Genomic DNA, 15,022 nt, shown 5'->3' with positions numbered 1-15,022 from the left:
CATCCAAATGATCAGAATCAGGTGATCCAATCCGTTTAATGGCAGCTGTATAAAACGAAGCACCTAGGCAGACCAGAACCAGATTAGTGTGACACATATTGTGAAATAGATGTTAAAGACGTTTAGGTTCTACAACAGGAAGCCAGGTTCATAACAGTATATTGGTATTTTATACAGCTGCAAAGTGACTTTTGTTTCTTAGCATTGAGGAGCTTCAGTTAAACACTTTTTGTTCCTTTGGGAGGCTTCACAGTGTTTTCCTCTGTTATTTTATATTTCTAACATATTTTCTTTATATTTTTAAATGAGTGATTAATAACATCTCTTTGCTCAGTTACATGTATGATGAGACAAGCTAAATAATTACTTTGTCTTTGCGACTTTAATTAAAGTTATCTGTCTTCTTACATCTTGTCTCTTCAGTGTTTTCACTTCTTTCTATGGAAACATGAACCTTTTTTCACAAGATTCTTATTGTTAGTATTTTCAAGTCAAAACAACATTTCACCGTGTTCCTCTAAAATATATGTAGTCATTCAGTGTTTAACTTTAAAACTGAATCACAACCTACAAAACTACAACCTGATATAACATTAGACTGTTTTACAAACTAAAACGATCATAGTCAAAAAAATTCATTAGATGTTCCAATATGGTTCTTTTGTAAGAATAAATACCTTTTGATAACTGAATCCAAACTCACATTTCTTAAGTATTTTTTTTTCTTCCATTAGTCAGTATGATGTAATATTCTAAAAGTAAAGGCTGTTCAATTCGCTGCAGAAAATCCTCATAATTAACAGAAATAAAAGGCTTGTAAAAACCGTGTGTTTGTGTAATTACTTTAATACTGTGCTTCACTCACTGAAATATATAAACCTTTTATTAATGTTGTAAGATATTTAATATAACTGTATGTTGAGAGGAGGCTCAAAGCGGAAAATTCAAGTGGGAACTAAAAATCGTTTACAGTTTCTTCAGTGCAGCCAAAGTGAAACACACAGAAAGCTACGGAGCTCACGAGGTAGCATTAGCTCCTCTTACAAGGTAGTTTGGAAACAGGTTTGGTGTTTTCGGTAAATATTTCCGTGTTTTCAGTGAAAATGTCTTCAGTTCCGCCTCAGAGAGAGTTTATCAACGAGCAGGTAACTCCTGCTGGAGAAACATTCACAGAGTTTAAAGAAATCAACGTTAAGATGGAGGAAGAGATGGAGGATCAGCGCAGACTGATGGATTTTACCCGGATACCGAGGATCATCTTACACCGGATAGGTACGAGGCAGAAATATAATGTTATGTGTAAATTTCATATACTAGAATAAACACAAAATAAAACTACATAACAAATTTGACTATCGAAGCTGAAGTTGGTTTCCGATTCCACCTAATCTTTCACTACCTTCCTCATCTTTAATCTATTCTATAAAAAGAACTACATCACCTAGACACTTCAACCTGGACTGGATTATTCTGCTCTAATAGTATAATATTTACAACCATGTTTGTGATTTGTGAACACTTTTTATGTGTTGTGAAACTTCAAAAAAGGTTGATTTGACCAAGTTTTTGCATCAGTATCACACTAGAGCGGCGCCAGTTCCTAAATTACAACTTATAGACTCTTCAAACTTGGACTAGATTATTCTGATCTGATAGAATATTTTAATCCATGTTTGGGATTTGTGAAACTTTTTTCTGATTTGTGAGACTTCACTGAAGTTCAGATTACTATTCACACTTGTTCCATGCAGTTTGTTTTTTTTTCATATTCAATTCTAATACAAAACCACTTTATTAATCCCAATGGGAAATTAAATGTTGGTGTAACTCATGAATTCTTCAGAGTTATTGTAGATGGCGATGGCTGTTGGAACGTACGATCTTCTGCAGTGGTCTATTAAGTGAAGTTTCACAAATCAGTTAAAGGTTTCACAAATCCCAAACGTAGATTTATATATTCTGCTATTAGTGCAGAATAATCCAGTCCAAGTTTCTACATGTTGTAATTTTTTTTACTAGAATAGATTAAAGATGAGGAATATAGTGAAAAATTTGGTGGAATCGCCCTTTAGCCATTTCCCGAATCGGAAACCAACTTCAGCTTTGTATTTGACTAGAAGAAACATTTCTAAAATAATTTTTTTCCCCCAAAATAAAACAATCCAAATCAATACTTGGTGATGTACGTATATGGGGTGAAGCCAGATGCACTGAATAAAAAGAAACATTGGAAGTTAAATCAGAGAAAACTTATCGTCTTTTAGCCTAAATAGAATGACCAAAATTATTCCTGTTTGCTAAATGCTAGAAAGCTTAGCGAGAACATTTAACTTATTAAAGTCATTGTTCTGTTGTCCTTCATCATGGCTTTACTAAGTCTAAGCCTCTAGTTTGTACTTGTGACCCTTCTGTGCTTTCTTATTGGAAATCCTCTTCTCCATCTCTCCAGGCTTTCTCCATGTTGCACTTTTAATTTTATAACCTGAGTTTAGGTGGTTTGATAACATTGTTATCTCGATTCTCCATGTTCTTTGCCACTTCAGCTGCTGAGTTGTGGACGTGTTTCATCCTCATAAGATTTCCTGAGATTAGCTGAGTTTAGGGTCTGGAAGTTCATCTTCTTTCCTCTCAAAACCCGACTTCAGTGTATTTAGACGTCACTGTTTCAGCACATCCAGTGGTAATTCTGGCCTAATATTACTGTTTTCCAATCCAGCATCAACCCTTCTTATAGTCAGGCCATTGCTTAATCATTTCTTAGTTTGCAAGTTTCAATAGTTGAGATTACAAACCACTTTTCATAATTATAAGTTTTTAATTTTATGTTAATCCAAGAAAATCTTGTTTAAATGCATCAATGGATTAAATTGAAGGGTTCGATCTCTAACTGACATTTTCAAAGCTTTTGTTTTTTTTCTTTTTGTCCAGGTCTGTGTAAAGAGGAGGAGGTTCTCAAAGAACCCAGCAACCAGGTGAAAAACTCCACGTTAGATCAAGAGAAACCAGAACCTCTGCAGCTAAAACAAGAAAAAGAAGAACCAGAACCTCTGCAGATAAAACAAGAAAAAGAAGAATCAGAACCTCTGCAGATAAAACAAGAAAAAGAAGAACCAGAACCTCTGCAGATAAAACAAGAAAAAGAAGAACCAGAACCTCTGCAGATAAAACAAGAACAAGAGGAACCAGAACATCAACAGTTCAAAGAGGAAGAGAAGCAACTCTGCATCAGTCAGGATGAAGAGCATCTTGTGCTGAAACAGGAGACGGATCATATTTTGATGATTCCTTATAATATGAACAGAATCCACAATGAAACAGAACCACAGATGAACCAACTCATCTCTCTTGACTCTGCTGAAACTAACCAGGATGAGAAAGGAGGCAATTTTGAAGATCCAGGAAAAAAGAGAAACGAAGAACAAAAACAAAATGAGAGATGTCAGAAAACCAAAAGCACAACCGAAAGTTCAAACCAAAAATTATATTCTTGTAAAATTTGTAACAAAATCTTTCCGCGAAAGAATTCTTTGCCTAGACACATGAGAATTCATACGGGAGAGAAACCTTTCACATGTACAACCTGTGGAAAAAGTTACAGATACAAGAAAAATTTAATTTATCACTTAAAAATTTACAGAGGTGAAAAACCATTCACATGTTCAATCTGTGGAAAACAATACCATTTAAAGGACAGTTTAAAGAATCACATGAGGATTCACACGGGTGAGAAGCTTTTCACGTGTGGGATCTGTGGAAAAAGTTTCCCTCTAAATGGTAATCTTTCTGCACACTTTAAAGTTCACGAAGGTCAGAAGTCTTTTTCTTGTGTGACTTGTGGAAAATCTTTTCGGTTTCAATCTCATTTCCTTCGTCATGTTAGAAGTCACACAGGTGAGAAGCCTTTCTCTTGTGTGATGTGTGGAAAAAGTTTCACTCGGAGAAGCAATTTAGCTGTTCATATCAGAGAGCACATGATGGCATAATTTAAGCCTTAAGTATAAATTTTCTCAGTGACTTGCTGTTTGGAAGTGGAGTATTTATAGCTGGATGACATTTAGAAAATGTAGCAGCTTTGTTAAAACATCATTTCAAATAAGAAATCATTTTGTTCTGGTACTTTTACCTTTCCATCTAAATGTTTCTTTTTAAGTGACATTGTTTCCATATTAATTGTTTCTTATTTGACAAATGAATTTGAATGCTTTAGGAGTTATTAAGAACATTGTATTTTGTATTACTTCGATGATTTTGGTTAGCAGATACATGTTAGCTCTTAGTGAATGCAATGTATGTGCTGGTAGGTTACAAATGAATTGCCCCTTGGGAAGAATATGTTTGTCTAAATTTGAATCTGAATGTCATATTTTTTTTTATTTTCTGTTTGAGATTCAGGACAAAAATAAATATTTCTGTTGATTTGATGGCAACGATGCAGACATGAGGTTTATTCAGTCATAGTTAAGTCTGAGAATTGTCTTTTTGTGTAAACATGCATTATCTCTGTCCTTGTAAAAATGACTCTACATAGTAAAGTTTTGTTTAAGTAGTTTTATTTTCATTCAGTAGCAGATTTCAGACTGGGTTTTGTTGGTTCACAATTCTATTTGTCTATTTTGTTTTTCCTTGATGAACTAAACATTGTGTAATTTTGTATAAATTTATATATGAACATTTTTAATGTAGTGAGTTTATAATGTAAAGAAAAAATTCTCCTTCCACCAAAAAGAAGTATTTAAAAAATTTTTTTTGAAGTTACCATGGTAACGGTTAACCTACTTGAAGTTCTGCCCTTTGTGACACAATATTTGGTGAAATAGCTCCTCAAACAGTGAGCATTGATCTAGTTAAGATGATGTAAGGTATTGAGAGACGCTTTTTTCATCTCGGCTCTGGTTGTTTTGTCAAACGTACCGCAGTTTCGAGCCACAATGATCTCCAGGTTCAAAGCTTTCAAACTCAGTATAGGTCAAACACTTTGGTCCACTGGAGTCTGCAGGAATCAGTGGAAAGTTATCATCACTCCAACCTCTGGTGCAGTTTGCAGCTAAAGGTAATATCAGATGAACAGCAGATCTGAAATTAAAGGTGCATTCCCAAACTTCATCAGTCCAAGGCCAACAAGACGGCAGGAAGAGATGACAGCTGCTGAGACGCCTGCAAATATTGGCCACCATTCACCATTTCCATCTAATAAGTGTATTATTTATTCCTCCAGTTGTGACATCACAATGAAATAAGGTATCCCAAGCAAAAAAAAAAAAAAAAAAATTAACCTCCGAGAATAAAATATAGGTTAATAAAATACACATAATTTTTGTTGTATTGGTATGTATACAAGGATGTCTTGTATGTATGTATATTATTTGTGAAAGTCCACTTAGTAAACATATGTCTGGGTCACAACTTTTACCGGAACTTATAAAAAGGAACAGAGGACACGCGACAAGGAGGAGAAAGGGGTGGGGCAACAAGCTGGAAGAGACGCCGAGCGACGGTCCGAGGAGCTGGCAAGATTAGCCCGGAGAGAACTGACTGCTGGGCTAAAAGCGTGGCCAGAGCAATTCACAAAGGGGTCAAAAGTCTTCTGGAGGCAAGGTAGAGCCACACGGAGCGTGGACCGGACCCGAGGCGCTCGCGATCCAGGCCTGACGAAGGGAACCGCCCGGGCACACAAACGCCGACCCGGTGAGACCCTTCCAATTTTTTTTTTCTTTCTTTCTTGTATTTTTGGTGCACGAAGACGGATTAATATTTTTGGGCCCCAGCGTTGGGTTTTTTTTTGCGCAAACGGAACTTTATTTTTTTTGGATTGCCTAATTATGGACTTTTTTGATGGACTATTATTATTGATGAACTATTTCTTTTTCTTTTGATTTATAGGCTGGGTTATGGACTTAGATTTGACTGTTTCATGGTGTACTTGTAAAAAATTAAAGAGTGACGGGTAAAATACTATGATTTCAGGAAAACAATTGATTATTAAATGTGGCGGGCAGCTTGTAGCCGCTTCAGTGCGCTGAGGTGTCCCCTCTTTCTTTTCATTAATGAAATCGTTTTTCTAGCATTGTTTGATGGTCATGCTTATTATCAAATTCGTATAAAAAGAAGTAAAAGGACTCACTTGAGCGTGTACATTTCCCGTTTATTCGAGGATTTTGTTACAGAGTGGTGGCCAGTATGGGGAGATTTTTTTTTTATGAGTATGACTAAAGTGATGTACAGCATTTGAATGTTTGTGTTGTTTGGGGTTTTGTTAAAAACAATTAATGTGTCAGTAAAAGGGATAACTTTATTGGCATAATGGAAGAAATGTCCCATCATCAAACAGAAGCTGAGGAATCTGATGACAGAGTTTCAGGTCCCATTTTAGAGACGGAAGAAACAGATAATGTCCCAAGAGGTGATTCCTGGGTAACCCGGAGAAATCCGGTGGGGGAAATAACTTCTTTACTTAGCTCATTGTATGCATCTGATGAGGAGAATAATGAGGAGGAGGAAGAAGAGATACCAGGTTTTACTCCTGCAGATCTCTCTAGATTTAAAGATGAGTTGACAGCTGTGGTTGAGAAGGTTAGTACTTTAGAGGAAAACTATCAGGACTCGGTGGCCAGTGCCTTAAATCGAGAACAAAATATAAGAACTTATATAGATAGTAGTGTTGAGGCATTAGAACAGCGTATGATTACAACCCTAAGAGAGTTTGAAGAAAAGTTGGTTCAGTGTTTACAACGACGTGATGATAGGTGGAAGGTAGAGGTAGAGAAATTGAAGCGCGCCTATCGATCTACTACTACTCGACCCCTAATCAGGGCTGAACGTGATTTGGACATTTCTGATGTTCAATGGACACCTAAGATGGCACCTTCTACAGTGCAGGCACCAGTAGTGTATACTTCAACTTGTCAGAGGCCACCAACAATCCATTCAACAGAACTGGCTTCATGTAGGCTGAGTGAAGATCATCAAAGTGCATGCTCTGGCGATCAGGATCGACCTGCACCTGGGCTTTCCGAAGAGCTGCCAGCTGTACCACCTACTAGTAGGGGAGTATCTACCCTTCACTTGGCTGTACCTCTCTCTTCTAGTAGACCGGCTGTAGTTTATGCCAAACCTCCCATCCACTTGGACTTTCCCACATTTGGAGAGGCACGAGACGTAGCAGATGTGCTGAACTTTATTGACCAGTGTGAAACATTCCTGTCTGTGAGACCACTCTCTGACCCTGAATTAATTGGGGCTTTGACTGGTGCTTTAAAAGGACCCGCTCACAGTTGGTGGTGTGTAGCCAAGAATCAAATCCAGAACTGGATGGATTTTAAGGAAGCCTTCTATGCTGCATTTCTCCCCCCAGATTACCTCTCAGAGGTGGAAGAAAAACTGCGGGAGATGGCGCAGTTGCCTGAGCAGTGCCTGAGAGACTTCGCCTTCGACTACCGAGCATTGTGTTTGAGGTGGAAGCCTGATATCTCAGAGGTCGAACTGGTGAGAAGGATCCTAAATAACTGTAATCCTAAACTGGCTGGTTGCCTCCGAGGGACTGTCACCACCATGGATCAGCTGGTTACAGTAGGATCCCAAGTGGAAAGAGACTGTGCAGGGGCTAAGGCCTATTGGGGGAAGGTTGATCATCAAAAGTCCAAAGGCAAAGCTCCAGCAAAACCTCCATCTAAAGGGAACTTTAGAAGACCAGCAGATGTAGTGTCTGTTGTTCAACGAGGCCCGAGGCTGGCGTCTTCACTTTTATATGTTCCTGTAGAGATCAGAGATAAGAAATATCATGCTGTCCTGGATACAGCCTGCACTTTTACACTAATGAGGCATAGCCAGTGGCAGGAAATGGCCCGGACAGAAGAACATTTAAAACAAGCCGACAACCAAAGGTTTGCCCTGGCAAATGGGAGAACTTACAGCGCCATGGGAAAAACAACTATCCTCTATTGTTGGCATGGCATGATGTGGTCGTTAGACACGTTTGTGGTTGAAGATGCTAACCTCACATTTCCCATTATTCTAGGCCTGGATTTCCTGACCAGAACATCAACCATCATCAACTTAGGTGATCATACTTATGGAGTCAAAGGGCCCAGAGGTTATTCATTTTACCCTTTCATTGCTCCACCCCCGAGCAATTCCGCTGGGCGTCCTAGCTCATCTTCTCTAAGTCTGATCATGGCTCTGCCCATTACGGACACGGATGACTTCCCCGCAAAGAGAGGACCAGCAGCTTTTAATCAAACCCCTGAAGTTACACATCTCCTGCAAGCCTGGCCAACAGTGTGCACCGATACTTTGAGTAAGACATCCCTGGAAGTGCATCACATTTACACGACAGATGAGATACCAGTTCGATCTAGAGCCTACAGGGTGTCACCCTTTAAACGGCAGATAATCAAAGAGCATATTGAGAAAATGCTTCAAGATGGCATCATCGAGCCCTCTCAATCCTCTTGGGCATCTCCTGTGGTCCTCGTCCCAAAACCAGACAAGTCATTTAGGTTTTGTGTGGATTACAGGGCCTTAAATGCCAAAACTCGCCAAGATGCTTATCCCATGCCTCTGATTCATGAATTGCTAGAGTCCATGAATGGCGCTTCAGTTTTCAGCACTTTGGACTTGAAATCGGGGTACTGGCAAATGGCAGTGGCTGAAGAAAGTAAAGCCAAGACAGCTGTAATAACACCTTTTGGGCTGTATCAGTTTAAATGTATGCCTTTTGGACTGAAAAATGCGGGTGCCTCATTTCAGAGACTCATGGAGCGAGTGCTTGGAGAGTTGAGAGGAAAAATTTGTTTTGTTTACATTGATGATGTGATCATTTTCTCTCCCTCACCGGAACAACATATGAAAGATCTGGAGGCAGTTTTTTCCAAATTACACCAGGCAAATTTGACCCTCAATCTGGGGAAATGTAATTTTTTCCAATCAGAACTCAAATTTTTGGGTCACATAGTGTCTGGGCAGGGGGTTCAAGTAGATGCAAGTAAAAGCTTGGCCATCACAAATTACCCCGAACCGACAGATAAGAGATCGCTTCAGCGATTCTTGGGGCTAGTGGGCTGGTACCACAAATTTATTGCCCATTTTGCTGACATAGCTGCACCTTTATACCATCTTCTTAAAAAAGACAGCAAGTGGGACTGGTGTCCAGACTGCCAGCAGGCCTTTGAAAAGTTAAAACAGGCCCTGGTGGAGGCCCCTATACTTATGCAACCTGACTTCCAACGGCCGTTTGAGATACACACAGATGCCAGTGATGTAGGCCTCGGCGCAGTACTTGTGCAAATGACACCTGAGGGCGAGAGGGTCATTGCCTATGCGTCTAGAGCTCTGAGGGGTGCAGAGTGTAATTATTCAACCTCAGAGAAAGAGTGCTTGGCTGTAGTGTGGGCAGTTGAGAAGTGGCGGCATTTCATAGATGGATCTGAGTTCACACTATTTACTGACCATGCAGCATTGACTTGGGCCTTTAATTGTCCAAAGGCATCCTCTCGTTTGACCCGGTGGGTGCTTCGGCTGCAAGAATACCATTTCAGTGTTCGATACAGAAAAGGGTTACATAATCTAGTACCCGACGCCCTGTCAAGAGCAGTGCAGAAAACCGACCTGATGTACGTTGCAGCAGTCACGTCCAAACCTGAGTCAGAGCTACCTTCATCATTGGCCGAAATCAAACTGGCACAAGAGCAGGACTCTGCTCTTCTTGACATGGTCCAGAAGTCAGCTGATAAAGACCCCAACAGAATAGGGTTCTGTCAAGTACAGGATGTCTGGTACAGGAAATCCTTTATCAAGAACCAAGGCGAAAAGTTTCAGCTGGTCGTGCCCAAGTCTATGATAATCCAGTTTCTCAGTTACTTCCATGATCATCCTCTAAGTGGGCACCTAGGGAAGTTAAAAACCCTGTTAAGGATACTGGAAGTCGCCTGGTGGCCCTCGGTCAGAAAAGATGTGTGGGCCTACGTTAAAGCCTGTGTCACCTGCCAAAAATATAAACCTGACAACAAAAAGCCTGCAGGGCTTATGCAGCCTACTGCAGTAACCGAAGCATGGGAGAAGATCGGTGTTGACCTAATGGGTCCTCTACCGCGCAGTAAGAATGGAAATAAATACCTGCTGGTAATCATTGACTATTTTACCAAGTGGATAGAGGTGTTTCCTCTCAAAGACAGCAAAGCTCAGAAAATTACCAGCATCTTGAAGAATGAAATATTTACCCGTTTTGGAGTCCCTCAAGAGCTAGTATCAGATCGTGGCCCTCAGTTTACAAGCCATGAGATGGAAAAGTTCTGTCGCACATGGGGGGTGATTCAAAAGTTTACTACGAGTTATCATCCCCAAGCCAATCTAACTGAAAGGGCAAACCGAACAATAAAGACCATGATAGCCTCTTTTGTGGGAGAACACCATTCCAACTGGGACCAATGGATCCAAGAGTTTAGATTTGCCATCAATGCCGCTCAGCATGAGACAACTGGAAGGTCTCCTGCAGAGCTCACTCTGGGTCGGCCTCTCAAAGGTCCTCTGGAGAGAATCATTGGCCACTCTCCTAGCCCTCAACAGACACCCTATAAACTCTTGGACAGACATAAAGAAATGACTGAACAGGTTAAGCGGAAGATAGGGTTGAGCCAGGCCAGACAAGCTAAGTATTATAATGCCCGTAGGAGAAGTGTACAGCTCTTTCCGGGAGACTTAGTCTGGGTTCGGTCTCATCCCCTCTCCAAAGCTACTGATAAGTTTTCCTCTAAGCTAGCGCCTAAATGGTCAGGTCCAGCAGTAGTGAGGAAACAACTGGGTCCTGTGAATTACCAGATACAGTGGACAGACCAGAATAGAAAGACAGATACAGTAAATGTGGTGAACTTAAAACCCTATTATGGAGTTCAGGTCCAAGGGCCTCCGGCAGGGGGGGGGGGGGGGGGGGGGGGATCTGTGACATCACAATGAAATAAGGTATCCCAAGCAAAAAAAAAAAAAAAAATTAACCTCCGAGAATAAAATATAGGTTAATAAAATACACATAATTTTTGTTGTATTGGTATGTATACAAGGATGTCTTGTATGTATGTATATTATTTGTGAAAGTCCACTTAGTAAACATATGTCTGGGTCACAACTTTTACCGGAACTTATAAAAAGGAACAGAGGACACGCGACAAGGAGGAGAAAGGGGTGGGGCAACAAGCTGGAAGAGACGCCGAGCGACGGTCCGAGGAGCTGGCAAGATTAGCCCGGAGAGAACTGACTGCTGGGCTAAAAGCGTGGCCAGAGCAATTCACAAAGGGGTCAAAAGTCTTCTGGAGGCAAGGTAGAGCCACACGGAGCGTGGACCGGACCCGAGGCGCTCGCGATCCAGGCCTGACGAAGGGAACCGCCCGGGCACACAAACGCCGACCCGGTGAGACCCTTCCAATTTTTTTTTTCTTTCTTTCTTGTATTTTTGGTGCACGAAGACGGATTAATATTTTTGGGCCCCAGCGTTGGGTTTTTTTTTGCGCAAACGGAACTTTATTTTTTTTGGATTGCCTAATTATGGACTTTTTTGATGGACTATTATTATTGATGAACTATTTCTTTTTCTTTTGATTTATAGGCTGGGTTATGGACTTAGATTTGACTGTTTCATGGTGTACTTGTAAAAAATTAAAGAGTGACGGGTAAAATACTATGATTTCAGGAAAACAATTGATTATTAAATGTGGCGGGCAGCTTGTAGCCGCTTCAGTGCGCTGAGGTGTCCCCTCTTTCTTTTCATTAATGAAATCGTTTTTCTAGCATTGTTTGATGGTCATGCTTATTATCAAATTCGTATAAAAAGAAGTAAAAGGACTCACTTGAGCGTGTACATTTCCCGTTTATTCGAGGATTTTGTTACACAGTTTCCATGGTGATCATTAAATACTTTCCTCTGGTTCAGATTTCACTCCAGTAAAAGTCCATTCACATCCAAAATGGCATCTCACAACTTTTTCTGATGCTCCATCAGATAAAGATTCTTGTTGATTAACATTGACACAGAAACGAATGGATTTGTCAACACTGCTAAGCTCCATTGAACCAGCTCTATATGACTTACTTACTGGTTGTACTGCGCCCTCTGGTGGTGAAAGTTACCATAACAATATTACAGACTACAAATAATAGCAACAGATTAGCAAACTGTTTTAGTGGAATAAGAGAAAAGAAGTTTTTAGTATTGAGATTTAAAAAAAAAAAGAATTTTACTGTGTTGTTAATATTTTGTAGCTTTTTCATTTTATTGCTGGATTTAAATATTTTAATTTTAAATAATATATTAGTAAAAGAAAATTAAATTTTATTTTACTCCTGGATTGATTAAAGACAAGCTTTATTTAAAGTTAAGTGAAAAAAAAATCCATTCCATTGTATCTAGAACAGGTTTTGTAGTCATCATCAAGAAATAATAAAAATTTATTAACTTAAGTCACAGATTTTCATGATTACGTCACAGTGCTGCCATCTTGTGACAGAAACATGTTCCTGCAGCTCAGCGGAGATAAATAAGCTGCAGGTTTTTGTTTCTGTTTCCATCTCAGTGATTTTAGTTCAAGATGTTTAGTCAGAAAATGTTTTGTTTCAGATTATTAAACAGGATGAAATGTTTCAATGACTGAATGAAGTCAGACAGTAAAGGTTGGTTGTAGTGTGTGAGAAATTCACCATAATTAACAGAAATAAAATGTTTGGAAGTATCAGTCTATGAGTAATTATTGTACTTGTCTTGTATTAAGTCAACATTTCAACAATATCTTCATTTACAGAATATAACTGTGTGTTAAAAGAGGTGACTCAAAGCGGAACTTATAAATCGTTCACAGTTTCTTCAGTACAGCCACAGTGAAACACGGGGAAGATAAAAAACAGAGCACACGGGATAGCCTTAGCTTTTGTTCTGTTTTCTGAGGACGGGTTTGAGGTTTAGCTAAACATTTGAGTGTTTCCAGTGAAAATGTCTTCAGTTCCGCCTCAGAGAGAGTTTATCAACGAGCAGGTAACTCCTGCTGGAGAAACATTCACAGAGTTTAAAGAAATCAACGTTAAGATGGAGGAAGAGATGGAGGATCAGCGCAGACTGATGGATTTTACCAGGATACCGAGGATCATCTTACACCGGATAGGTACGAAACTACGGTGGCCGACAGGTGCAAATGCGCAGCAAAAGAGAAAACATGCAAACAAAAAAAAAACACGCGCACAAATTAAATGCGGCAAGCAAAAAGCGAACAAAATGCAGCAAACAAAAAAGAAAACACCCCCGAATGAAATGCAGCAAACAAAAAAGAAAACACCCCCGAATGAAATGCAGCAAACAAAAAAGAAAACACCCCCGAATGAAATGCAGCAAACAAAAAGTGTTGAAAACGGAAGTGCTCCAGACCACTAGGGGGAGTCAAAGAAAATCGAGACCGAGCTCAGAACGGTATGACTGACACAAAGTCTATCACGCTACCCATAAATTATTCTGTTATTCTATAATATTATAAAAGACGGCGTATCTTTTTATAATATAAGTACGTATAGTATTTATACGTACTAAATATAGTTATATAGTACGTATAACTATATTTCTGAAAAGAAATATAGTTATACGTACCTTTACTTTCTTTCAAATTTCTTTCTCTGAATCTTGCATCTGGTCCCATAGAAATGAATACTATTTTCTTTGACTCCCCCTAGTGGTCTGGAGCACTTCCGTTTTCAACACTTTTTGTTTGCTGCATTTCATTCGGGGGTGTTTTCTTTTTTGTTTGCGTCTCACTTTTTGTTTGCTGCATTTCATTCGGGGGTGTCTTCTTTTTTGTTTGCGTCTGTCTTTTTGTTTGCTGCATTTCATTCGGGGGTGTCTTCTTTTTTGTTTGCGTCTCTCTTTTTGTTTGCTGCATTTTATTCGCTTTTTGCTTGCCGCATTTAATTTATGCGCGTGTTTTTTGTTTGTTTGCATGTTTTCTCTTTTGCTGCGCATTTGCACCTGTCGGCCACCGTACGAAACACCTTCATGTTTTACTGATTAGAGTTAGAAACATGTTAAAAATATCCAGGGAGAAGTTAGGAAAATACCTGCACTTTTTTCTGCCTTATTTATTTATTTGTTTGTTGCTTATATCAATTATTGTAATTTTCTTCCTTAAATAACAACATTTTCATTTAACTTTATATTTTGGTCCATCTGATTATGTACGTTTTAAATATCAAATGATTGATAATTCGATCAGTTACTCTGTACTTGAGTAAACTTTTCATCAAATACCTTTTTATTCTTATTTAAGTAAAAATATGTTGAAGTAGTGCTACTGTTACCTGAGTACAATTTTTGCCAGTTCTGAAAGAGAGCAAAAGACGCCATATTTGCCAAAAACAACAACAAAAAAACAAAACAACTCTGAAGACGAGGAGGAAGGTTACGATATCAGCTTCCAAGCATCTACATATTTGTTTTGAAAGAAATTCAAAAGAAATGACACGAGCATTCCCATCATTCCACTCCAAGCAAGAGTCATATGAACCAGGTGGGGGATGAGCGGGTCGTTGATTTCCTGGGAATGCTCTGAAGAGGATGGACCCATCCACAACAAAGACTCCTGCATGGGAGTCGAATATGGAGGCATTTTGGTGAAAATGTATTTGTGCCCTGTAACTGAGAAGTTGAAGTTCCAGAAAAGAAAAAAAAATCCTTTAGGAGTTTTGTAATTGGTAGATTTTCTTTCAGTTACCCATAAATACAAAACAGCAGTTACACACTTCTTATTATAGAACAATCCCCAAAATCATAATAAGGTTTGTTCCGGTTAGTTAAAATAGATTTAAAATAAATAACTCAAGTTAAACAATTAACAGTGGTTATTATTTGGAATGCACAATAACTACTGATAGTTACTCCAAATGCCGATAATAACCGATAACATACCTGGAAATAAGAATGGCAAGTGTAGCATTAATATTTAAAAATGATGTAATCCAAGAGGCAGAAATATAAAGTCATGTCCAAATTTCAAATACTAAA

General features: G+C 39.1%; 2 protein-coding genes across 2 annotated transcripts in view; both read left to right on the top strand.

Annotated features, from left to right (window-relative positions):
- The first annotated feature begins 952 nt into the window (after positions 1 to 952).
- LOC114156943 (zinc finger protein 37-like) lies at positions 953 to 4,562 on the top strand. The gene is made up of 2 exons (XM_028037573.1): positions 953 to 1,272; positions 2,929 to 4,562. The coding sequence occupies exons 1-2, from the start codon at positions 1,104 to 1,106 to the stop codon at positions 3,981 to 3,983; spliced, it is 1,224 nt and encodes a 407-aa protein (XP_027893374.1). The 5' UTR covers positions 953 to 1,103; the 3' UTR covers positions 3,984 to 4,562.
- Positions 4,563 to 12,870: 8,308 nt separating this feature from the next.
- The window catches only part of LOC114156864 (gastrula zinc finger protein XlCGF57.1-like), a 205,320-nt gene continuing 203,168 nt past the window's right edge, over positions 12,871 to 15,022 (top strand). The window contains exon 1 of the mRNA XM_028037419.1: positions 12,871 to 13,139. Coding sequence (XP_027893220.1) covers positions 12,971 to 13,139 — 169 coding nt within the window. The 5' untranslated portion in view covers positions 12,871 to 12,970. The remainder of the gene's footprint in view (positions 13,140 to 15,022) is intronic.

This window comes from Xiphophorus couchianus, chromosome 14 (assembly GCF_001444195.1).
Source record: "Xiphophorus couchianus chromosome 14, X_couchianus-1.0, whole genome shotgun sequence".
Lineage (NCBI taxonomy): Eukaryota > Metazoa > Chordata > Actinopteri > Cyprinodontiformes > Poeciliidae > Xiphophorus > Xiphophorus couchianus.
Note: the sequence above shows the minus strand (reverse complement) of the source record. Positions and strands in the feature narration are given on the sequence as shown.